The sequence below is a fragment of the Carcharodon carcharias genome, chromosome 6 (genome assembly GCF_017639515.1).
Source record: "Carcharodon carcharias isolate sCarCar2 chromosome 6, sCarCar2.pri, whole genome shotgun sequence".
NCBI lineage: Eukaryota > Metazoa > Chordata > Chondrichthyes > Lamniformes > Lamnidae > Carcharodon > Carcharodon carcharias.
Window position 1 is genome coordinate 183,873,693 of NC_054472.1, and position 25,271 is coordinate 183,898,963.

Consider the following 25,271-nt stretch of genomic DNA (forward strand, 5'->3'; position numbering starts at 1 on the left):
ATTGCTGTTTACGAGATCTTACAATATGCAAATGGGCTGCTGCATTTGCCTATATTACAACAGTGACTGCACTTCCAAAGTAGTTCTTTGGCTTTAAAGGGCTTGGGACACTGAAAGGTGCTTCATAAATTTAAGGTACTCCATTTCCTCACGCACAAAACAATTTAGCAAAGTACAACGTTCTTTTCCCTTCCTTTAACATTCAAGTTAATTGTTAGCTTTAAACACTCTCAAATCAATGCATTTTTTCCCATGGTAATTTCTGCAATCAAGATGAGCGAATCTGAGTAGGGAGAGGGTCATTTATCACATTATTTCAGAATTTCAGGAACTTCCAGAGCAGATACAACCAAGGCCAGACACAGAGAGAAGTTCCCTTTAGTCTGTCCCAGTAAACTGAATTGCTTTCAATATCAGAACATCAATACCAGTTTGGAAACCTTTAATTTGTCACAATAGCCACCATTCAGCCTTGAAAGCCGGTATGATAGCACAATAGCTATGTTACCGGGCTAGCAAGCCAGCAGGACCAGACTAACGATTTGGAGACAAGTTCAAATCCTACCATGGACAGCTGTTGGAATTTAAATTCAATTAATTAAATAAATCTGGAACTAAAAGCTAATGTCAGTGATGTCGACCATCATATCGTCACAAAACTCATCAGTTCACCAACACCCTTTAGGGAAGGAAATCTGCCATCCTTATTCAGTCTGCCCTATCCCAGCAATATGGTTGACTCTTAACTGCCCTCTGAAGTGGTCCAACAATTCACTCAGTTGTATTCAAGGAGGCGGCTCGCCACCAAGTTCTCAAAGATAATGGGGGATGGTCAATAAATGCTGGTCTTGCCTGTGACACCCACACCCTGTGAGTGAATTACAAATGACTGGAAATTTAATTTTCATATATGCACATTACTGGGTACCGGTGCTACCAGGAGCACAAAGATTAAATAAAAACTAAAAAGTTATAGCAGTATGTAGTGCATGTAAAAGGGTTCACTGACAAAACGCCTATGCATCAGAACAATCAAGTGAGCAATGACCGAAATAACGGGGCTCATGAATAGTTTTATAAGTAACATGAAACGCAAGACTAATTTCTGGCCCTACATTAACAAAAGAGCGGATTCAAAATAGCTTTCAGACCGTAAAAGCAATATTTACCGGCCACCGCAGCTTTCGTCCCCACATTTGAGAAAGGAGGTTTCTGCTCTGAGGTATTCATCCTGTCATTGACACCAGCCCAAGCCCCTGAAAGGAAGAACAAAATATACATTTATATCAATTGAGTTTTTTCTGGAAAGGACAGAACAACTTACATTTATGTAAAGCCCTTAACGTATTGCAAGATGCATTATAAGATCAATAAAATTTTACACCAAGCCACAGAGGTTTTTTTTTAATTCATTCATGGGATGTGGGCATTGCTGGCTAGGCCAACATTTATTGCCCATCTAATTGCCCTTGACGTATTACCTCTTTGACCAAGCTTTTGGTCACCTGTCCTAAGTTTTAAGCAGGGTCTGGAAAAGGAAACTGGATAGGCACTTAAGGCAAACAAATTTGTAGGTTACTGGGATAGATCAGAGTAATGGGACTAACTGGATTGCACAATAGAGAACTGGCAGGGACTGGAAGGGCTGAATGGCCTCCTTCTGTGCCATAATGACGCTAAGAGAGGGAGGCACAGGACAGGAATAACTGTGAGGTCACATACGTATCAATAATAATTAAGTAAACCAGAATTTACACCACAGAGTTCACAGCCCCAAGCTTTGCTAACGGCAGCAGCTTGAATTAGGCAAATAAAAAATTATCTCCAGCCCCAGAAAATTTTTGCCTGGTTACAAAATGAAATAAGGAGTCAGTTTAGTTCCACTCCCCACCCCAGCCAGCAAGTTATCTTCAGTTGGCCTCCGAGGCAGCAACAGAACACTCTGAGGTATATTTACAGCCTTGTCTCTGCACACAGTTCTAAAATGGTCCAGATTTGAAGTGAAAGCTGATCTGGGTCAATTTGGAGGCACCAAAATAGAAACCAGATTCATGAGCACTATTACCTTTATTATCTTAAAATAGTTAAAATCTATTGAACCCTCAGTTAATTTTTCCAACCCCAAAGTTTTTAAATAGCAGATTGCATTGCACATTTCTAATTTAAAACATAACAATGTCTTTAAAATCAGGAATCTTTCAAACAGACGAGTTTATTTTCATACAAACAGAAAAAATTGTGGGACCGGAAACTTTGCACACTATAAACTGCGTATCCAAAGTTCCTAACAGCCTAAAGGTTGAGGGTCAACTGCAGAATGTTCTGATGAAAGGTCAAAGACCAGTAACGTTAACACTGTTTCTCTCTCCAGATGCTGCCAGACCTGCTAAGTATTTCCAATGTTTTCTGTTTTTATTTGCGCAGGATTTCACTATCCTATCATGGTTACAGGAAAGCAGGTAAAGGACATTTGCTGAAACTTGAACACTCGCTTAGGGGGAGATAGTGGCATAATGGTAATGTCACTGGGCTAACAGTAAGCTAGAGGGCCCAGTTTAATGCTCTGGGGACATGAGCTCAAATCCCACCATCACAGCTGGTGGAATTGACATTCAATCGATAGATCTGGAATAAAAGCTCATCTCAGTAATGGTGACCACAAAGCTATCATAGATTGTCAACTGGTTCACTAATGTCCTTTAGGGGAGGAAACCTGCCATCCTTACCCCGATCTAGCCTCCTTGTGACTCCAGGCCCACAGCAATGTGGTTGACTCTTAATTATCCTTTGATCTTGTATATACCTTGTACAAAAACGCAGGACTGTTGGGATACCAATAAAAATGGTACTTCCCTACCAACTCCACTTGTATAGTTTAGTCTCAAGCAAAATCCAAACTTCTTGTCACAAAGATTGCCCAAGCTCTCATTTCACATAAACTCTTCATCCCGATTAATAAAAAGCAGCACCTCAAACCTTCCAGTTTTCCTCCCAATTTTCTACCCTTTCCAGCTCCTGTTGAATCTAAACAAAACTGCATTTGAAAGGGACCCAGTATTTGATCAAAAAGATGCTCTTTAAAACATTTTGGTTTTATTTAACAGAGGCATAGAATAGACGCAGAGAGAACTTTATAAATTACAGGTTAGGCCTCAGTTGGAGTATTGTGGACAATATAGGCAGCACACTTCATGAAAGATGCAAAGGTCTTATAAATGATACAGAGAAGGTTTACCAGGGATGATGGATTGGAAGAATTAGAACTATTCTCCTTGGAACAAAGAAAGTTAAGGGGTGACCTAATAGAGGTGTTCAAGATCACGAGAGGTTTTGATAGAGCCGAGAGAGAAAAAAATATTCCCTGGTAAGTGAATCAATAACCACAGATCACTGACTTAAAATCATTGGCAAAAGATATGGAGGAGCGGGAGATGAGGAGAATTTTTTTCCCCCTGAATATTATCTGAAAATGTGGTGGAAGCTGAATCCACTAATCATTTTAAAAAGGAATTGAACAGATATGTGGTGATGTGGGACTATGCACGACTGCTCTTTCAAAGAGCCAGCAGAGGCACAATGGGTCGAATGGGGTGTGCTGCAGGTTCCTCTGATTCTATGATCGTCTAACTATTGCAGCAAGAGTCTCATATCTAATGCTATAAAGAGTACAGGAATTTAAAAAATTGACCCCCAAACACAACGTTAAATAGTTTGTCGCACGTTCTATCTCTTATTTTATTTGTTATGACTTGGCTACTATTAGGTACGTTGAGTACAGCAGCTAAAATATCTAGAAACAAAGTCTATGTTCAGTCATGTGCAACCTATTAAGTAAGAGGTGCTAGTTTCTCAAATAGCTAGTTAACAAAATTAATTACTGGGTTCATATATCCCAAATTGTACTGAAATATCTTTAAAGTAAATTTCAAGCAATGTTCAAAAGGCTCAAGTCAAAATAAGAACAAAGTTTGAGTTTTTGATTTTGAAATCTTGTGCACACTACACAGAGGTCACGTGCTCAATCTCAACCCTCCATTCATTATTCAGCTTTTCATATTTATTTACATTAATAGCAAAGGATTTGTTTTGGCAGTGAAATAAAAAACAATTTGCTTCAATCTATCCAGTTAGACTTTAAATTATAGTCAACTTGTGTTAGTCTGTAACAATGCATTCCTTTAAAACAAAAAGCAGGAACTGAATACTAATGCATGTATGCTTGCCAACGTGTGAGTGTAGGGCAGCTCAATAGTGACTATTGTGCTGTGGCTATTCCTACAGTGTGGTCCAAGGCGGCAAATGTTCACCCCTCAACGGAGAGCAGCACAGTAAAACCTGACCCTGTCTTCACTCCACACTTTTCAGTCGATGACGTTCAACGCAAAAACAGTGGCTCACATTTCGCCTCTCTAGCCCCAGGGTGCTCAGGACTGTTAGCTGCCCAAAGTCCTCTCCTGGCTGAGATCAAATGAGTTAGGAACCAAGTCTGGGAACCCTTTATGCCATGTAGATCGATATCAACTTTTACCAATAAAGCCATCAAAGGGTCATTTCGAGAAATACACAGGCATACTAAAGTCTTCAACTGTAGTAAAATGAAATTATCTCAATTTCTCTCATGCTTAACTTAAGCAATTTCAATTAAGAGACACATGATTCAACACTCACCAATGCTGGGGAAAAGTGCATGCTCACTCCAAGTCTTATCGACTAAGGGTACTGCCCATTCTTTTGTCCCTGCATTGGTATCACCGCCTTCCTGGCCCCAAGCAGGTTGATCTGGACTTCTTTTTGCATTTGCCAATACTGGCATTTGTCGCCATTTATCATCCTTAGTCGCATTAACCTGACTGGGCAGCTTCACTGGGATATCACACCAGCTTCCTCCATTCACTGTTAGCTGTTCACCCCACCCGGGAGCAACTTTGAAGAAAAAGGGGGGAAAAAAGCATATCAGCCAGCCTTATTCAGTATCAGAAAACTGACCTAGCCTGAAGTACGGCTGTGTTTGCCATAATTTGTTTTACCAAAGAGACATTTAAAACGCATTTTACAACTGAAACCTACATCAAGTTGACAGGGACTAAAAATAATTCCTAAATTAGATGGACATATTTATGAACCCAACTAAAAATCCAAGTAAATTAATCGTTTTCCGCAAAGGTTTTGAGTTATATGCTGACGGCAATTTTGAATAATAAGCAATCTGATTGCCCTTTTTTCTGGTAATTCCTGACCGTTAGTTCTGAATATTCAGGTAAAGCAGAGAAAATTTTCTTGAAAAATTGAAACTATTTAACTTTTTTAAAAAAAGTGTCAGTCGTGGCTCAGTAGCACTCATCCCCAACTCGGTAGGTTTTGGAGTCCCACTCCAGAGGCTTGAATACAAATCTAGACTGACTTGGCCTAATGCAGTAGAGAGGGAGCCCAGCACTGTCGGAGGCACAGTCTTTCAGATGAGACGTTAAATTGAGGACCCCATCTGCTGTCTAAGATGGACATAAAAGTTCCCATGGCATTACTTCAAAGGAAAAGCAGGGGAGCTGACCCCAGTGCTCTGGCCAATATTTATCTCTCAATCAGTATCACTAAGCAGGCTATCTGTTCAGGCACTCATTGTCATTCGTGGGAAGCTTGCTATATATTTTGTTTATTCATTCACGGGAGATGGGCTTCGCTGGCTGGGCCAGCATTTATTGCCCATCCCTAGTTGCCCTTGAGGTGGGGGTGGTGAGCTGCCTTCTTGAACCGTTGCAGTCCATGTGGTGTAGGTACACCCACAGTGCTGTTAGGAAGGCAGTTCCAGGATTTTGACCCAGCAACAGTGAAGGTACGGTGATATATTTCCAAGTCAGGATGGCGAGAAGCTTCAGGGGAAACTTCCAGGTGGTGGTGTTCCCATGTGTTTGCTGCCCTTGGCCTTCTAGATGGTAGTGATCGTGGGTTTGGAAGATGCTAAGGAGCCTTGGTGAATTCTTGCAGTGCATCTTTGAGATGGTACACAATGCTGCTACTGTGCGTCGGTGGTGGATGGAGTGAATGTTTGTGGATGTGGTGCCAATCAAGCAGGCTGCTTTGTACTGGGCAGTGTCCAGCTTCGTGTTGTTGGAGCTGCACTCAACTAGGCAAGTGGGGAGTATTCCATCACACTGCTGACTTGTGCCTTGTAGATGGTGGACAGGGTTTGGGGAGTCAGGAGGTGAGTTACACTTCACAGGATTCCTAGCCTCTAACCTGCTCTTGTAGCCAAATGTTTATATGACTAATCCAGTTCAGTTTCTGGTTAATGGTAACCCCCAGGATGCTGATACTGGGGATTCAGTGATGGTAATGCCTTTGAATGTCAAGGGGCTGTGGTTAGATTCTCTCTTGTTGGAGATCATCAGTTCCTGGCACTTACGTGGCGCAAATGTTACTTGCCACTTGTCAGCCCAAGCCTGGATGTTGTCCAAGTCTTGCTGCATTTGGACATGGACTGCTTCAGTATTTGAGTCACTGCAAATGCTGAACATCGTGCAATCATCAGTGTACATCCCCATGTCTGACCTTAGGATGGAAGCAAGGTCATTGATGAAGCAGCTGAAGATGGTTGGGCTGAGGACACTACTTGAGGAACTCCTGAGTGATGTCCTGGAGCTGAGATAACTGACCTCAAACAACAACAACCATCTTTCTTTGGGCTAGGTATGACTCCAACCAGTGAAGAGTTTTCCGCTTGATTCCCACTGGCTCTAGTTTTGCTAGGGGTCCTTGATGCCATACTTGTCAAATGCGGCCTTCAAATCAAGGGCAGTCACTCTCACCTCATTTCGGGAGTTCAGCTCTTTTGTCCATGTTTGAACCAAGGCTGTAATGAGGTCAGGAGCTGAGTGGCCCTGGCGGAACTCAACCTGGACGTCAGTGAGCAGGTGCCACTTGACGGCACTGTTGGTGACCGTTCCATTAGTTTACTGATGATCGAGAGTAGACTGATGGGGCGGTAATTGGCTGGGTTGGATTTGTCCTGCTTTGTGTGTACAGGACATACCTGGGCAATTTTCTACATAGCCGGGTAGATGCAAACTGGCTGCTGCATTTCCTACGCAGCAAGTGACCAGACTTCAAAAGTAATTCATTGGCTACAAAATAATGTTTTGGGACGTCCCAAGGTCGTGAAAGGCACTGCAGAAAATCAAGTCTTTATTTCTTTATTTTATTCAAATAAATAAAGCAATGGCTGAAGATTCTAGAGGCACTGCTTCCTCGCAGTGGGGCATAGACTCATAAGAAAATGTTATTACAACACAACATGGCACTGAACTTAGCATCCATTATTCAGAGTTGATTTTGCTGCTGAGGGTACTTTGTGCCGGTTCACAATTTCAAATGGGCCCTGTTGCCTAGCATTTACTTTCTTCAGTCATCGCACTTGGGTTCCTGTTTGATGTTTAAGGGTTACCATCCAAATAAGAGTTTGAAAGATTGCAATGCTTCAGCTAGCTCCCGTGCAGCAACCCATGACAATTACAGGGAGACACTTTGGTTCTGCTTCCAGTAATAGTTTATGTGGCAGCTTTAGCACATTGGTATCCTGGATGGTCACTTCTCCAAAGTCTACAGTCAATGGTGGATCAGTTTTTTTCTTTGGGAAAACTCAGAACCACCCAGTAATGACAACCTTGTCAGAGCCCTCGGAGAGTGGCAAGATAAACTGTATCCTGCCTCAAGAAATGGTGAGAAAACGACAGGCCAGTGAGCCCAGCAAACCACCATCTTAATGATTTGGCTTCAAGTTCTGAAGAAGACATGAGGAATTTCAGGTATTCCAAAATATTAATCTTTAAAAATAAAGGCTGCTTTAAGTTTCTAACACATTTTAAATAAAACCTAATCCTTGTTTTTTCCATGTAATCAGTGGGAATTGTTGTGAAGTCTATGCCCATTTGGCATACTTGAACATTTAATAATAAATACTTAAGCAGCCAAAAAAAAAAGCACTACTAATTCGTTGCACACCACCTTGGGTTGCCTGATAATTTTCCTGCATTGTAGGATTTCCATTGTATTTATCATCAGTAAATCTTCCATTTACTGACCAACCTGCAGTTTCTACTCCTTTGGTCTTCCGAGGGCCCAGCCCAGCTGAGGCTACCGTGTGTTGCTGTGCAGGAACAGCTTCGGATCCAACTGCAGGTAGGCTAGAATCCACAGAGGAAGTTTCATTGATGCCTTTATCACGTCTGCGCTGTTGACGCTTTTCCCGGCTACTGATTTTGGTTTCCCATGCCCCTGTAAAAGAAGCAAAATGAAGCCTAGGTAACATGTGGATAAATATTTGAAAAAAAAACATACTTTAAAAAAAAAAACCCTCAAAAGGGAATTGGATAAAAAATCATGCACGTCAAGGGGAAAGGGCAGGGAGAGTGGGGCTAACTGGATCGCTTATTAAAAGAGTCAACACATACAATGAAGGTCTCCATTTTGTACAGTGTCATTTCATGATTGTGTGGGGAAATAGGACTCAGTGGAGAGCACTTTCAAACAATGTGGCACAGGCTGCAATGGACCTCTTTTCAAGCTGTACAATTCTAAGGGTGCTATGATGATACTGATTAAAGTTACATTTTACCAACACTACTGGTTAAAGTTACATTTTACCAATATTTCTTAGTGGTAAGCCTAAATCTGGACAAGCTTCAGGAAGCTGATTCAACACCCAAATCTAAACTGGCAGAAAGCAGAAACATTCTATCATCATGTGTTTGGGTGCAATCATTTAACTGCATTGATCCAATCAGTAACTCGCTGTTCCGGTCTAAAACACTGGATTAAGTTATTTTGTTTTGGCAGATGATGTGTCAGCTTAAAGTGCTGCACGGTCTTAAGGCAGCTTCGCTCTGATGTTCTGATTAAATACATCTGTGCAGTACAAGTAACAACTCCCTTAGTATAATATACCCCAAAATAAAAAACAAAAATCAACACATAATAATTGGTGGACCTCATGAAGTGCTGCTCATGGCAAGGTGGTAAATATGGTAGCTGTTTTGTTACAAGAGCTCGGACAAAAGTAAGTTAGAGTCAGACAGTGTTGTGAAGAATCTTAAACCATTGGGATGGAGGAAGTAATTGTGTGGTGGGTTTATAAAGAGAAATTGGAGAGAAAATGTGATAGCTGCCACCCAGGTCCAATAAGGGTGTAAGCTGAGGGTAAAAAGGAATTACTAAACTGAAAAGTTGACAAACGTGGCTCAGTGGGTAGCACTATCGCCTCTGAGTCAGCAGGCTGAGAGTTCAAGTCTCAGTCGTGAGATGCGAATACATGATCCTCAATGACACTCTGCTGGAATGTCAGAGAAAACACTGCATCTGTATGGAAAACTGTTTTCCAGTTTTGAGTGACGTATACAGTTGTATTTCCTAGGGTTTGGTATTAGGACCAGTGTTCTTTATCATTTACGATATAGATCTGGACTTGGGCATGGTAGGGGTATAACTTCAAAGTCTGCAGATGATACAAGTGGAAACGTAGTAAGGAATGCAGACACAGGCTTTAGGAGGGCACAAACAGGCCAATGAAGACACCTAACAGATGAAATTTAATGCAGGAGCAGTTAAGAGGAGATTTGACAGAGTTATTCAAAATTATGAGGTGCTTTGATAGGGAGAAACTGTTTCTAATGGAGGGAGGGTCATTAACTAGAGGACAGAGATTTAAGATATTTTGCAAAAGAACCAGAGGGGAGATGGAAATTTAAAAAGAAATAAAGCTCATTGAGTTCTAATGATCTGGAATGAGCTGCCTGAAAGGGTGCCACAAGTATATTCAGTTGTAACTTTGAAAAGCAAATTAGATACATACTGGAAAGGGAAAGGACTATGTAGAAGCTGGCACAGCCACAATAGGCTGAATAGACTCTTTCTGTGCTGTATCATTTTATGATTCTCTGGTTGTACAGATTTCCTCCCTATCCTCCCACCTAATACGCTGCATGATTCAACATTCTAAAGACATTAAATCACCATGGAGCCCTGTGAGGTCCTGTGTTCATATGGGACAGTGGCAAGGAGAGCAATTGTTAAGGGTGACAGAGGGGAGAGTACTGGTGTTGCAGAGGGCACAGTTCTTTTGGAATGGTAAAAGGGGAGAGGAGAGATGTGTGCAGATTAAGTTGGAGGAGAGAGAAATGGCGAAGGATAATCTATTGAATGCAGAAAATCTTTGGCATGCTTGTTAAAAAGTTTTGAAGAACAATCTACTCTTACTGGATTTATACTGAGAAATATTGAGAGTTTAACAGCAGCCATTTCACTGGGATACAGGTTATCACACTTTAGCAGAGAAAGATTTACTTCCACGGGAACATAATTGAGTCCATTGTGAAGATTAAGTCTCAAAACAACAAGTGCACTTTCTATTGGGAATTGCAAATTGCTCAGGTCACTGGTTTGATTTTGTATATAAACTGCATGAAAATATTTCGCATCACATTTTAAAAAAGAACCCCACAGAAAAACATAAAACATTTGTTGGTGTACATTGTGTTCAAGACAGAAATCGATAGGTTTCTGGATACAAATGACATCAAGGGATATGGAGATAGCATGGGAAAGTCGCATTAAGGTAGACAATCAGCCATGATCTAACTCACCAAGGCTCCTTAGGTAGCACCTTCCAAAACCACGATCACTACCATCTAGAAGGACAAGGGCAGCAGATAGATGGGAACACCACCACCTGGAAGTTTCCCTCCAAGCCTCTCACCATCCTGACTTGGAAATATATTGCTGTTCCTTCACAGCCGCTGGGTCAAAATCCTGGAACTCCCTCCCTAACAGCAATGTGGGTGTACCTACATCACACGGATTGCAGCAGTTCAAGATGACAGCTCACCACCATCTTTCTGAAGGGCAATTAAGAATAGGTAATAAATGCTGGCATAGCCAGCAATGCCCACATTCCATGAATTTTATATATATATATATTATCTCCCATGTAGCAGCATCGCTACAAGATACTTTCTAAATAAAGTAAAGTCTGTTTTCCAGCTCCCCACATGGTACTGTCCTCCTGAGGGAGGAAGTAATCTATCATATTTGAAGCTGGATATCAAAATTAGTCTTCTTCATTCACCTTAGTAGTACCACAATTGTGCTACTGAACCCAGGAGAGCAACACAGGATGGGAATAAGGGTTAAGTGGACATGTGCAGGGAGAATCCTATTCCCATTTAGATATCTCAGATACAACAAAGGGTCAATTTTTTTTTTTTAAAAGATCAGCTTTCAATTGAAACTTGAAGCTTCCTATTTAGACCATAAGACATAGGAGTAGAAATTAGACTATTCGGCCCATCAAGTCTGCTCCGCCATTCAATCATGGCTGATAAGTTTCTCAACCCCATTCTCCCGCCTTCTCCCCGTAACCTTTGATCCCCTTACCAATCAAGAACCTATCTATCTCGGTCTTAAATACACTCAATGACCTGGCCTCCACAGCCTTCTGTGGCAATGAATTCCATAGATTCACCACTCTCTGGCTAAAGAAGTTTCTCCTCATCTCTGTTCTAAAAAGGTCTTCCCTTTACTCTAAAGCTGTGCCCTCGGGTCCTAGTCTCTCCTACTAATGGAAACATCTTCCCCACGTCCACTCTATCCAGGCCTTTCAGTATTCTGGAAGTTTCAATCAGAACCCCCCTCATCCTTCTAAACTCCATCGAGTATAGACCCAGAGTCCTCAAACGTTCCTCATGTGTTAAGCCTTTCATTCCTGGGATTGTTCTCGTGAACCTCCTCTGGACCCTCTCCAGGGCCAGCACATCCTTCCTGAGATACGAGGCCCAAAATTGCTCACAATATTCTAAATGTGGTCTGACCAGAGCCTTATAAAGCCTCAGCAGCACATCCCTGCTTTTATATTCTGGTCCTCCCGAAATAAATGCCAACATTGCATTTGCTTTCCTAACCACCGACTCAACCTGCAAGTTAACCTTAAGAGAATCCTGGACTAGGACTCCCAAGTCCCTCTGCACTTCACCCATTTGAAGGGTTAAGCAAGAATTCAGTAGTTAAAGTCCACAATGGAAGTAATGGTATTGGTTGGACCAGGAAAGGCCTTTTACACAAAGAATATGAGCCAGTAAGAAGAATGCAGAGCTAGTATTCTCAGGAACAATCTAATGCCACATGATAAGCCCGATAAGGCAGAAAAAGATGAAGCAACTGCATTAGCAATTGGAATAGCTTTGGTAGAGTTTCAAGTTAGTGGGGCAATGGGGTCATATTTGGAACAGGAGCTGGCAGTGGAGGGGCAGAACGTCTGGGAATCTCAGGAGGTGAAGTCAAACTGATTTCCTCAGGCGGGATGGGATAGGGAGGCTTAACATGGCACATGGGAGAGGTATCAATAATGGGCAAAGCTGTTAGAAACAGAAATGTGGAGAGACGTCCCTCAGGGGAGGGGTTAAGGAGAAGGGAAGAGGGTCCTGAGGAAGATGAAGGGATCAGGCCAACAGTCTTCATATTCAAATCATTAGAATTAAAACCTGGAATTTTGAAACACTAATTAGAATAGAGTATCATGATGTAAAATTGACAGAAGCTTACCTATAGTCAGGATGAAACTAGAAGCTAAATATTCCTGACTTGACTACAAGGAGGGAAAAAAAAGAGGGATGACATTAAGAACACAATTAAAGCCATAATAAAGGGAACATTTTGAAACTGATGGTAGTGAAGTATTCTATACAAGACTTGTTAAATGGAAGGTGGGTCCCATGAGTAGGGGAGTGTGCTGCGTTTCTGGGCCACCTGCTCAGTCAGTTACTGCCATGGGGACGATGTTTCAAAGTACACCTGGCCACCCAACCAGACCCTGAAGGCAGCATTTCAGTGGCAGCCCTCGGGGATCAGGCATTGTGCCACTCCTTTTTAACCTGTACATAAATAATCTGTCTCTAACCCTGATTGGCAAATTAATCTATGGTGATGGCAGTGCCTTTGACTTTCAAACTAGCGATGTCTCCACTCTGGGGCAGGCTGAATGGACAGGCTGGTCTCTTCCTGCCATTAATATCGTTATGTTTGTCAGAAAACACTCCTCATTATTGATATGAAACGATGTGCCTTCAACCACGTACGACAACCAGAAAGAATGTGTTCTCCCTCATTTGCACAATGCTAGTGCCTCTTGTGAACTCAACTCCTTAAACATAGCGCTCACCCTGTTTACTAGGGCTCAACCATCAACTGGTCGATAAGCAACAAAAAAAAAAAAAAAAAAACAATCCACCTGCAACCTTCTGAGAGTCAAAGTAACCCAATCATCAAAATTGCCCAGCTCCACCTGGAGAGGGAATATCTCCATTTTATGCTCCTGTTTAGGTTCAAGCACTGTGCATGACACCAGGCGCATAGTGTCATAATGTGCCCTCCCTTGGTTGTCAGAGCTCCAAAGCATAGTTTCTCTATGTAGTCAGAGCTGCATCAGCAAAATTGGTGAATAAACTTTGAGACAAAAATCATGTCAATTCACTCTGATTTTTCTGTCTGCCAACAGTACAGCTCCCTTCGAGATACCCAATATGATCAACCTTTGCCATTTCCTTGACAAGTGGCTTGAACATTAGACAGCTATAAATCATGTCATCTCCAACCTTAAAGACAGTCAATCAGGGTTTAACTGTTTCTCTCCCCACGGATGCTGCCAGTTCTGCTAAGTTTTACCAGCATTTCCTGTTTTTATTTCAGATTTCCAGCATCTGCAGTATTTTGCTTTTAACTTTGACAGCTATAGTTTTCCACCCGCTCTCACTGGTGTGGAGTTAACTGTGACTGTGCTACAACTGGCAGCACCCTTGCCTCCAGAGTCAGAGGGTTGTGGGTTCATGTCTCACTCCAGGACTTGAGCACAAATATCTCTGTTGACCCTCCAGTGAGGGAGTCTCATTGCTATGTGGGACATGGCAGTGCAAAGGTTGACTGCTGAGTTTCCTACATTACAGCAACTACACTTCAAAAGTAGTTCAATGAGTAAAGTATGCAGGGATATCCTGAGGTCAGAAAAGATACTCTACAAATGCAAGTTTTTTCGTACTAAGGAGAGGGCAAGTCAGAGAGAGGATTCATGTACCTGATTATGTGTACGCACTCAAGTCAAGAATGGGTGAGGTGCTGGACTGGACTTGTGGAATTGGGACTCCAGCAAGAGAGTCAAGACCTTCAGAAGTTGGGGGAGGGTGAAAGGGAAGAGAAATTGGCAGAAAGTAAGAAAATGTCAATGCAGTAAGGACAGATAAAGATTTCCTTAGAGCAATACAGCTTCCCTTTTCTTTCCTCTTCCAAAAAAAAAGCAACATTATTTTCCTTTTAGCTAAACTGGTAACGGAAACCAGATAAATAAATATTTCGTATAAGAAATGTCAGCTTGTGAACCAATTCACCTCCAGCTGCAGTTGTCAGAATACAGTTCCATAATTGCCAGTAGCAGAGAGTCTCTTATCGAACTGGCCATCCTTCTTGCACAGTTCAAAACAGGGGGTGTAGGCAGATTCTAGACTATTCAGTACAGACGGTTAGGAACTGCACAAATTATCCCCTTCAGCTTCTTGCATGTAAAAAACTTCGCGTGAGACTGGTCTTAAATCAAAGGAAAATGCTGATGCAAGTGCCAAAAAGATCTAACATACCCAGGGAAAGGTGTGGCTTAATAACAGCCTCATAAACCACAGCAGATCATATTTGGTAAGGACCATTATGATTGCAATTGAATATGATCCTATGGGTCTGAATATGAACACTGTACCTGTTATTTCCCATGACAGTTTTTTCCACCGACCTGTTGCTGTTTGCTTTACTAGGAGATTCCTGGATTTTGATTTATTTATTCATTGTGGTCCTTTAGTTTGATTTTTAGTTTGTCCTTAAATTTTTTCACTCCTGCACAGTTTCAGTCCAGCAGAACCTGGCACTTAGTATTAGAACTACAGTTTTCCAGAGCTTCTTTCCATCCACAAGCAAGAAAGTTTTTTTTGAAAGTAACTTCACAGCAAAGTTAACAAAGTTAGTGAAGTATTATAAGCACAGTTGATTTGTAATTCAAATTATTTGTTAATCTGAATTGAAACCGTACAAAAAATAACTTTTTATTCAAATTTGATCTCTCCAACACTTAGAAAGACAAGGACAGTGGACACATGGAAACCTGACCGTCTATAAGTTCCCCTCCCGTTTACACATCATCTTGACTTGGAACTATATCACTGTTCCTTTATTGTTGCTGGATCAAGATCCTCTAACATCCTTCCTAACAACACTGTGGGTGTATCTACACATGGACTGCAACAGTTCAAGCTGACAGCTCATCACTTTCTTAACCATGGACGGGCAATAAATGTTGGCCTAGCCAGCGACACCATCCCTAGGTGGATAACAAAATTGCCTAATATGAACGTCAGAATAATTGAAGTTTTTGGACATAAAATTCCAATGAAACAAAAGAGATGGCATTGAAGCTTTCCAACTTGCACTCATCAGGACAAACACAAGAATGCCAAATTTCAAATTATCACAATTTATACTGTGGGAGAATAGGGTGCTGACTGGTTGACACATCAACTCTGATTGGCTGAGGTGTTGCCACAGGGAAGCAACAGGGAGCTATAAGGCTCTCCAAACTTCTGCCTCATTCAAAAAAGGCACAAGGCTTGAACATATTCTTGAATTAACACCAGTGTTAGCATCACCCACCTTCATCAGTTTCTTTACCTTCAGCCCAGTTCTGTGGCTCATCCTGCAGTTGCTTCATCTCTGCCTTTGGCTTCTTCTTGTTTTTCTTTGTCTATTAAAAAGATCAAAGATCATTTTTTTTAAAAAAACAGCACACTCATTGCAGAGTTGATGAATATGGAGGGCCTGAATCTATATTTGTACCTACAAAGAATAAGAATTAAGTGGCCTTTTCAGCATTGTTGCATATTAGTTTGAATAGCTGTACTGTTCCACGTAAAATACCCAAAATTAACAGCACAGAAAGTGACCTATGCAGTGGTTGTGCTCCACACGTGTCGCCTCTCACTATTAGCATTCACTTCTATTCCTATTGCCCACATATACCTACGTAGCCACCCCCCACACTCCTCACTGAATTGCATCAACATTTTGGCTCTATATTTAACCTGGGGATAAAATGCTTGCATTACATGAAATTATTGCAATAGCTTCAGTATTTTTGGTTTTGGTTCAGCAGTACATCTGAAATAAACAAATAAGCTTTAAAAGCTTGACTGCACCTTGAAAATGAAGCAAGTTTGCTAAAGACAACATTGGAGACCGTTTGAAATGCCCAAGGAGAGACAAAGTGATCCCTTCATACGTATCTATATAAAGTATGGAACTGTAGCTTGGATGCCACAGTGTACTGGTTATGTTACTGGACTAATTATCCAGGGAACAAGGGTTCGAATCCCAACATGGCTATTTCAGAATTTGAATCCGGTTTAAAAAACTGCCCAAAGCAGCTCGTATCGGTTAAAAAAAAAAGTGATACTATCAGATAGTCTTAAAAACCCAACTGTCCGCTTGTCTGACTTTCAATCACGGAAGAGTTCCAAATTTTTCTAATTAAACATTGGGAAGACAGAAGCCATTATCTTTGGCCTCTGCTCCACACAGTTTGCAACCTTGACCCGAGCTTCCAACCCAATATCCTCTTCATCACAAAGGTGACTTTCTTGCACCCATGTGACATCCCCTGACTCTGCTGTCGCCTCTGCTCACCCTGACTCATATACTGTGTGTCAGCGAGCACACAGATGAGCGGACAGACAAGGATTCGGGCAGCAGAATTTTATTCTGGGCATTCATTTATGGTGGATGGAATATGGGAAGCCAGGCAGCAGTGTGTCGGAATAGTCAAGTCCAGCAGCAACAAAAGGCATGAATGAGGGCTTCAGCAGCAGAGAAAGGCGAGGGTACGCAGGTGGAAGTAGGTGATCTTACTGATAGCACATGTTGTTGATTCATTTATGTCCTTTAGGGAAAGGAGCCCATCTTCCTTACACACTCTGGCCTTTATGTAGCAGAGTCCCACACTTTACCTGCCCTCTGAGGTGGCCTAGCCAGCCACTCTGCTGTATCAAACTGCACAAAGAGTAATAACCAAGAGTAGTAAGTAGCATCATGGAGCTGTTAAGGGACTAGTAATCTAGGGGCCTGGACTAATGATCTGGACCGTCAAGTTCAAATCCCATCATGGCAGGTGGGGAAATTCAATGGTTACTTAAATAAATCTGGAATAAAAACCTAGCATCAGTAACAGTAACCGTGTAACTACCAGGTTGCCATAACACTAGTGCTCTTTAGGGAGGGAACCCTGCTGTCCTTACCAGGCCTGGCCCTTATATGACTCCAATCCCGCAGCAACATGAAAAAGAGACTTGTATTTATATAGCGCCTTTTACGAGCACTGGATGCCTCAATCAATGAAGTACTTCTGAAGTGCAATCACTGCTGAAATGCAGGAAACATGACAGCCAATTTACACAGCAAGCTCCCACAAAAAGCGAAGTGACAATAATCAGATGTTTTTATGATGTTGTTTGAGAGATAAATATTGGTCAGGGTAACTCCCCTGTTCTTCTTCGAAATAATGCTGTGGAACCTTTTATGTACACCTGAAAAAGCGGGTATCCCATCTGACATCTCATTCGAAAGACAGCACCTCTGAAAGGGTAGCATTTCTTCAGCACCGCACTGGAGTGCCAGCCTCGATGTTTGTGCTCAGGTGTTGGAGTGGGACTTGAACCCACAACCTTCTGACTCAGAAACAAGAATGCTACCAGCTGGTTGACTCTTAGCTGCCCTCTGAAATGTCCTAACAAGCCATGCAGTTGTCAAGAAGCCAGCTTGCCACCACTTCTGAAAGTTAATGAATGCTGATTTTGCCAGTGATGTCCACAGCCTGAGCTAATAAAAAAACAATACATCATGGGAGCACCTTCTTCACACAGACAACAGCAGTCCAAAAAAAATGACCCTCCCCCCACCACCTCCTCAGGGGGACCAGGGATGGGGCATGAGTGCTAGTGACAGCGGAGACAATCAATGATTTCAAAAGGAAATTTGATGGACAATTGAAGGAAATAAAGTTGCAGGGCTACAGGTTTAGATCGGGGAATGGGTCTGACCGGACTGCTTTGCGGGGAGCAGGCATGAACTAAATGGGCCAAATGGCCTCCTCCCTGTGCAGTAGATGACTCAATGACTAAGTTATAACTGATCCAATGGCACATTCCTCCCCCAACTGTTACTGCCAAAACCAGAATAATTGGCCATTCATCTCAGCTGCTGTTTGTGGGGCTGTTTGATGTGTAGAAATTGTTTCCTGTGTTCACCTACATAATAACAGGGTTTACACTGCTGACTGGCTGTGAAAAACTTTGAAAAGCCAGAGGCCACTCTAAGTCGTTATATAATTGAAACTAATTTCTTTCATCTGTTGCCTCACTGCTAAGCCTTATTCCTCTGCTCTTCAGTCATTGATCCATTCAATTTCTCCTGACACTCTTCAGTCAACCTCATATTCACTGTGTGCGGTGGCAGTTGGCTGTTATCATGCATTACCCATTTCTTCATTTTTGAGTGTGAACCAAGTTGTATATTTCATTTCCATTCTCCTTAGTATGGTGAGGCCACAACTGGAGTATTGTGTGCAGTTCTGGTCACCACATTACAGGATGGACGTAATAGCTCTGGAGAGAGTGCAGAGGAGGTTTACAAGAATGTTGCCAGGGTTAGAAAAGTGTAGCTACGAGGAGAGATTGGATAGGTTGGAGTTATTTTCCTTAGAACAAAGGCGGCTGAGAGGTGACTTGATTGAGGTGTACAAAATTATGAGGGGAATAGATAGAGTGGACAGGATAAAATTATTTCCCTTGGCAGACAATTCTAGAACCAGGGGACATAGATTCAAGATAAGTGGCAGAAGGTGTAGGGGGGACATGAGGAAGAACTTTTTTTACACAGAGGGTAGTGGGTGTCTGGAATTCGCTGCCCAAGTTGGTAGTAGAGGCAAAAGCTCTAAACTCTTTTAAAAAGTACCTGGATCTGCACTTTGAGTGCTGTAAGCTGCAGGGCTATGGGCCGGGTGCAGGAAGATGGGATTAGAAAGGGCACCTGGCATGGACAAGATGGGCCAAATGGCCTCCTTCTGTGCTGTGACTTTTCTATGGTTCTATGGTATATAATTAGGGCTGTAATTTTGCATTTGTAACTTTTGGACACAATCATGCATTACCCATAAGAATTAATTGTACAAGTTACGAAGTGACACGCGTTTGATGATGAAGCTGCCTTAATTTCTTACTTGCTTTCCCTTCTACATCCACCATATTGAATTCAGAAACAAGCCATTCAGCCCAACTGCTCTATGCTAGTGCTTATATTCCACACAGGTCTTCTCCCACCCTGCCCCTATATCCCTCAGTTCCATTCTCCTTTATGTAAGCATGAAGCCTCCTCTTAGAAAGAAAAGACAAGGCTTGCATTTTTATAGCGCCCTTCACAACCACCAAATGCCCCCTGATGGCATCAATGCCATCTGCTTCAATCATGTAATTTCTGTCAGTGCTACATTAATCTTGAATCTTTCCTCTTTTATTGTTCTGTTTTCTATCCATTTGCTCCTTTGCTTTTATCTCCGTCTTTCACATATCTTTGTGAGATGGTGGGGTGGAGATGGCACATGGCTGGACATGAGCAGCATCACAAAGAGAGGCAGAGTGATTCAGAACTACTCTGTCAAGCGAGCTGGACCTATTGCCAGCCTAGAGGAACAACCACAATCCTGCCCTTCAAGACTTTTTAATGAACATAAAAAACATGTACACAATTTTTACAAAGGTCTTAAGAACTGCAGTCTTTTTCCAACTGATAGATTTGTAATCTAGTTGCAGTGCAAGCAAGTTATGTGTACTGGATTCTTTCCCAGTGGCAATTAAAACTTCCCAAATGAGGTTGGGTTTGATATCAGGAAGGCTGCAGAAGGAAGCAAAGAAATCTGGCTGTCATCCAGAGTGCCTGAAGTGTGCCTGCTCCTTCCTATGGAGGTGAAGAGGTGGATTTAGCACTCAACTACAGAGTCCAATGTTTAAGGAAGTTGCTTGAGGAAGAAAAGAACGCTATAAATCAGAAAAAAGTTAAAGTAGCGCTTGCTTAATCTGTGGCAGTTTTTGAGACCCAGTTCCTTCGGGAAAGTTTTTTGTTGTCGCATCTTTACTAGGGTAACTAGGGTAAAATTGGGCAAAACTCAAACGTTCTTCACTTTCTAAAAATGGGCAGTGGTGCAAGAGAGCAACTTCAATCCTGGTTGCAGCTGTTTAGACATTATGCACTAGGCAGAACTTGGGGCTGTACCTCCAACATCTGAACATCGACCCTAAACAAGGGCTTCCCATAGTTCAACAGCAATAAATACATCAATGAGTTTATAAACACTACTGCAGGTTCAGGGTCCCAACTAAATGTTAGCTCTGGCTATAAATGAATAAAGCCTCACCCTTACATTGTGCAATCATAATAACAGTACATACCATCTTAGGACTCCACCAGTACCATGCCACCAGATTTTGAATGATAGTATAATGTCATTGACAGCACAAAGGGGGCTATTTGGCACATCGAGTGTATGCCAGCTCTTCATGGAGCAATCCAGTCTGTCCCATTCCCCAATATCCCCACAGCCCTGCAAGTTTATTTCCCTCAAGTGCCTGTCCGATTTTCTTTTGAAATCATTCATCCTCTCTGCTTCTACCACCCTCGTGGACAGGGAGTTCCAGGTCATTAACACTCGCTGTATAAAAAATTTCATCTTCACATTCCTCTTGTTATCTTTTGTCTAAATTGTATTATCACCTAAAATTTAATTGTGGTCTACTCCTGTTCTTATCTCATGTTCTAAAGACATGAACCATATCACACTGTCATGCAAACTTGTGTTAAAAAGCAGAACACAGTAATAAGAAACCTCTAATGAAGGATATCAATTGCAATGAAAGACATCAACTGACATAGATTTACAATTTCCTAATGGAAACATAAAACTACAATTGGGTCACTTTTTAAATTCATTCTCAGGACGGGCATCACTGGCAAATTCTGTATTTATTGCCCATCTCTACTTGTCCAAGAATATTTCCCTTTTGAACCACTGCGGCTTGTGCGTTTATTACTGGATGTAAAGATTCATTCACCCTCAACTGTTCAGTTATTTCCAAATACTTCAAGCACCTGAGTTAATCACACTCTTGCCGCTGCAGTAGCCATTTTTCAAATACATCTCTGAAATGCTTTGGGTTTTTTAAAAAACGAAACAGCGCTAATGCAAATTGTTGCAGTATAATAGTACCTATTGCAGTTGCTGATTTGAAGTAGTTGGTTTAGCATTTGAGTCAACTGTCTAACATCATGCTTGGAAGCCGAAAGTTATCAGACACACACAAACCTTTTCCGTTTTCTTTTCAGTATCGAGCTGTTTGACGATTAGCTTTTCAAACGGGTGAAGAATTTCCTCTTCTAATGGTTCACTTCCGGCTCGCCCATTCGGCTGTGATTTCTGGAAATCAAAGAACGGCCATAAACATGCTGCATTTAGGTTCTGCACAGAAGTTAATACAGGTTCAGTAATGTTATCTTTTTAATCTTTCTCTGCAAGTGGCACAAACAGCTCTGAAAGAACACACCCCCTAAATTCAAGAATGGCAAAACCAATGTAACTCCTTGCCCAGGACGCAAGGCTGCTATGATTATTCCTGCGTTGTTTTTTAAAAGAAAAATTAATGGGATGTGGGTGTCACTTGCTGGGCCAGCATTTATTGCCCATCCCCAATTACCCTTGAGAAGGTGGTAGGGAGCTGCCTTCTTGAACTGCCGCAGTGTTGCTCAACCAAATTATTCAGCTTGATATAATTCCACAAAACAATCAGGAATCTTCTAGAAAGACAACAAATTCAACCCATTCTTCAAAATATGTTCTGCAGCCACAACAAATACAGAAGTTTATTTTCTTGGGATTCCTGGGTCAGTATTTATTAGCCATGCCTAATTTTTTTCTTATTCATTTATGGGATGTGGGCGTTGCTGGCTAGGCATTTATTGCCCATCCCTAATTGCCCTTGTTCAGAGGGGATTTTAAGAGTCTGTGGGTCTGGAGTCACATGTAGGCCAGACCAGGTAAGGACAGCAGATTTTCTTCCCTAAAGGAGCTTAGTGAACCAGACTTTTTAAAATTATAGATTTTTACTGAATTCAAACTTTACCATCTGCCATGGTGAGATTCGGAGCATTATCCTGGGGTCTCTGGAATACCGGTCCAGTGACAATACCACTATGCCACCGTCTCCCCTTGAGAAGGTGATGATGAGCCGCCTTCCTGAACTGCTGCAGTCCATGTGGTGTAACTACATCCACAATTCTGTTAGGAAGGGAGTTCCAGGATTTTGACCCAGCGAGAGTGCAAGTCAGGACAATGTGTGTCTTGGAGGGGAAATTGCAAGTGGTTCTGTTCCCAAGCATCTGCTGTCCTTGTCCTTTGAGGTGGTAGAGGGTGCAGGTTTGGTAGTGCAGTTGAAGGCTTGGGGAGCTGCTGCAGCACATCTTATAGATTGTACACACCTCTGCCACTTTGGAGGGAATGTTTAAGATAGTGGATGGGATGCCAATCAAATAAGTTGCTTTCTTTTGGATGGTGTTGAGTTTCTTGAGTGTCGTTTGGATAAGTACAGCTCCAACAAGTGCAGAGTACTCCAACACACACTTGACTCGTGATTTGTAGATAGTGGACAGATTCTGGGGAGTTAGAGGCAAGTGACTTGCCAGAGAATTCCCAGCCTCTGACCTGCTCTTGCAGCCATGGCATTTATATGGCTGGTCCAGTGGAGCCTCTGGTCAATGGTAATCCCCGAGATGTTGATAGGGAGGGATTCAGCACTGGTAATGCTGTTGAATGTCAAGGGACGATAACAAGGATTTCTCAACTGCATCAAGACAAGGCATAGCTAGATCAGAGTTGGGGATACCAACTCATTTTCTAATACCTGTCCAAGGGATTGAGGTGCTTTGTCAGTTTCGTTATATTCTGATATGAAGTGGTAAAATGATCGCTCTTATGGTCTAAGATACTTTGGTAGAACTCAGTGTAGAGCTATCCTGAATGGAGCAGAAGCTCTCGAGTTCAATCCCTGATCATTGCTGAAGTTAGTCAATAGAGCAGATGGGATGCTAAAACTGTACTCATTGTTCCTTACCTAGGGAAGGTGAAAAATAAAAGGCTCCATTCTCATCTAAAATACAGTGCACAATTTTGCTCACCTTACTTAAGAAGGGGCATACGTGTATTAGAAGCAGTTCAGAGAAGGTTCATTAGGCTGATTCCTGGGATCAGCCTAATTGTCTTTTGAGGAAAGGTTGAGCAGGTTGGGCCCATACTCAATGGAGTTTAGAAGAATGAGAGGTGACCTTGTTGAAACATAAAAGACGGTTTGACAGGGTGGGTGCTGAGAGGATGTTTCCCTCATGGGGGAATCTAGAACTGGGGAGCACAGTTTCAGAATAAAGGGTCTTCCATTTAGAACAGAGATGAGGAGGAATTTCTTCCCATAGAGGGTTGCGAGTGTTGGAAATCAGTTCTCCAGTTAGCAGTGGAGGACGGGTTACTGAATATATTTATAGCTGAGTTAGACAGGTTTTTGACTGACAAGGGCATGAAGAATTCTGTGGGTCAGGCAGGAGAGTGGAGTTAAGGCCACAATCAGATCAGCCATGGTCTTACTGAATAACAGAGCAAGCACTGGGGGGCTGAATGGCCTACTCCTGTTCCTATTTCTTAACTGTACATCCAAAACACAGGTGATAGCAGCAACAGGCTCAACCATAAGTTATACTTGGTTGCATGGCCTGCTGTCAATCACTGCTGAGAACAGTCACTTGGGTGAGGCACTAAAGGGCTATTGCCCAAATTCAGCAAGCATCAAATAGGCTCAGTAAGAAGTTAAAGGGAACACAACAGTTAGTAATGTCACTGATCTTATGAATCCCTTTTTACAGCTTATTTTACATATCCATTTTAGGTTACATGTTTAGAACAATATTACTTAACATCAAAATTCAAATGCGCATTACCAAGATTCAGAAATTATCTAAGTCAATGTAAAATGCCAGGTAGGAAAACTGCCACATCCAGTGGTTTGCCTTTTTTATTGATCTTTAACCAAGTCTACTCGGTTAGTCTCGGTTGTTTACATTTTCCAAATGTAAAGATAGAACTACAATTATGTCACTTTCTTTTGAGGAGTTGGAGAATGAGAACACGAAGGAATGGTTGGGAAATATTTGATTTCTTCAAAGATTAGTTATAGCCAGAAAAGGTAGAAAAATCAAACAGCCAGGAGGTTTATGTTGACTGACATAGAAATTTTAACACACTCATCCACCCACATGGCCTAAGCAAGCCCATGTTGGCAATTGCCCTCGAGTAAATCAAATTTCACACACACACACACAAACACATACACACAAACACACACACATACATCAGCTTCACATAATCCTTTTGCCTTCATCCACCTATCCAAGTTAATCTTTGATGTTGACACAGTTTCTATTTCAACCACTAGTCCTGGAATTTCACAATCTCACAACTCCCTGTGCAAAGTACCTTCCCTTTCACCTGGTCTTAAATCTCTGGCACGACATTCTTGACATCTCAACTGCAGGGAAATAGTCAGCCTCTGTCCATCCTGCCCTATCTTTTTGAGATTTTGAAACAATGCTTCTATCACCTTACTCTCATTATCTGTATTGTCATAAAGAAAAAGCCTAGGTTTCCCCTTAATCACTTGTGTTTGTATTTCATCAGGTAGTATTCTAGTGAAGCTGTTTCATATCTTCTCTAAAGCTCAATATCCTTCCCATTCTGTTTGAGCCACGAGCAAATCGATGTGGGGACAATAGATTCGGAAAACTGACACATATTAGAGTGGTGAAGTTGTTTTATTTTAATATTTTGATACCTGTACTGGGGCAGAAACAAACTTTGCTGCTGGAATAGGCTTCAGCTGAGTCAGACAGGGGTTAAGATCCAGGCTGAAAGGATAAATAGGGATGTAGAAAGGCCTTTAAGCCGATAAAAGAATGGGGAGGGAAGACCTCCTTTAAATAAGATAAAAAAAGGGACGTGAACCAAGTTCAGGTCATCAATTAATAATTAATCATTTTAAATCTGAGATTCACAACTTTGT

The 25,271-nt window shown here is 41.9% G+C and overlaps 1 protein-coding gene across 3 annotated transcripts in view; it reads right to left on the reverse strand.

Annotated features, from left to right (window-relative positions):
• LOC121279038 (protein LYRIC-like) overlaps positions 1-25,271 on the reverse strand; it is a 72,693-nt gene that overhangs the window by 32,111 nt on the left and 15,311 nt on the right. For 2 of the 3 annotated variants that reach the window (XM_041189807.1, XM_041189806.1), the window contains exons 2-6: positions 21,479-21,589; positions 15,727-15,817; positions 8,080-8,268; positions 4,669-4,923; positions 1,170-1,256 (exon numbers count right to left, since the gene is read on the reverse strand). In XM_041189807.1, coding sequence (XP_041045741.1) covers positions 1,170-1,256; positions 4,669-4,923; positions 8,080-8,268; positions 15,727-15,817; positions 21,479-21,589 — 733 coding nt within the window. The remainder of the gene's footprint in view (positions 1-1,169; positions 1,257-4,668; positions 4,924-8,079; positions 8,269-15,726; positions 15,818-21,478; positions 21,590-25,271) is intronic. The other variant, XM_041189809.1, reaches the window with a different exon arrangement.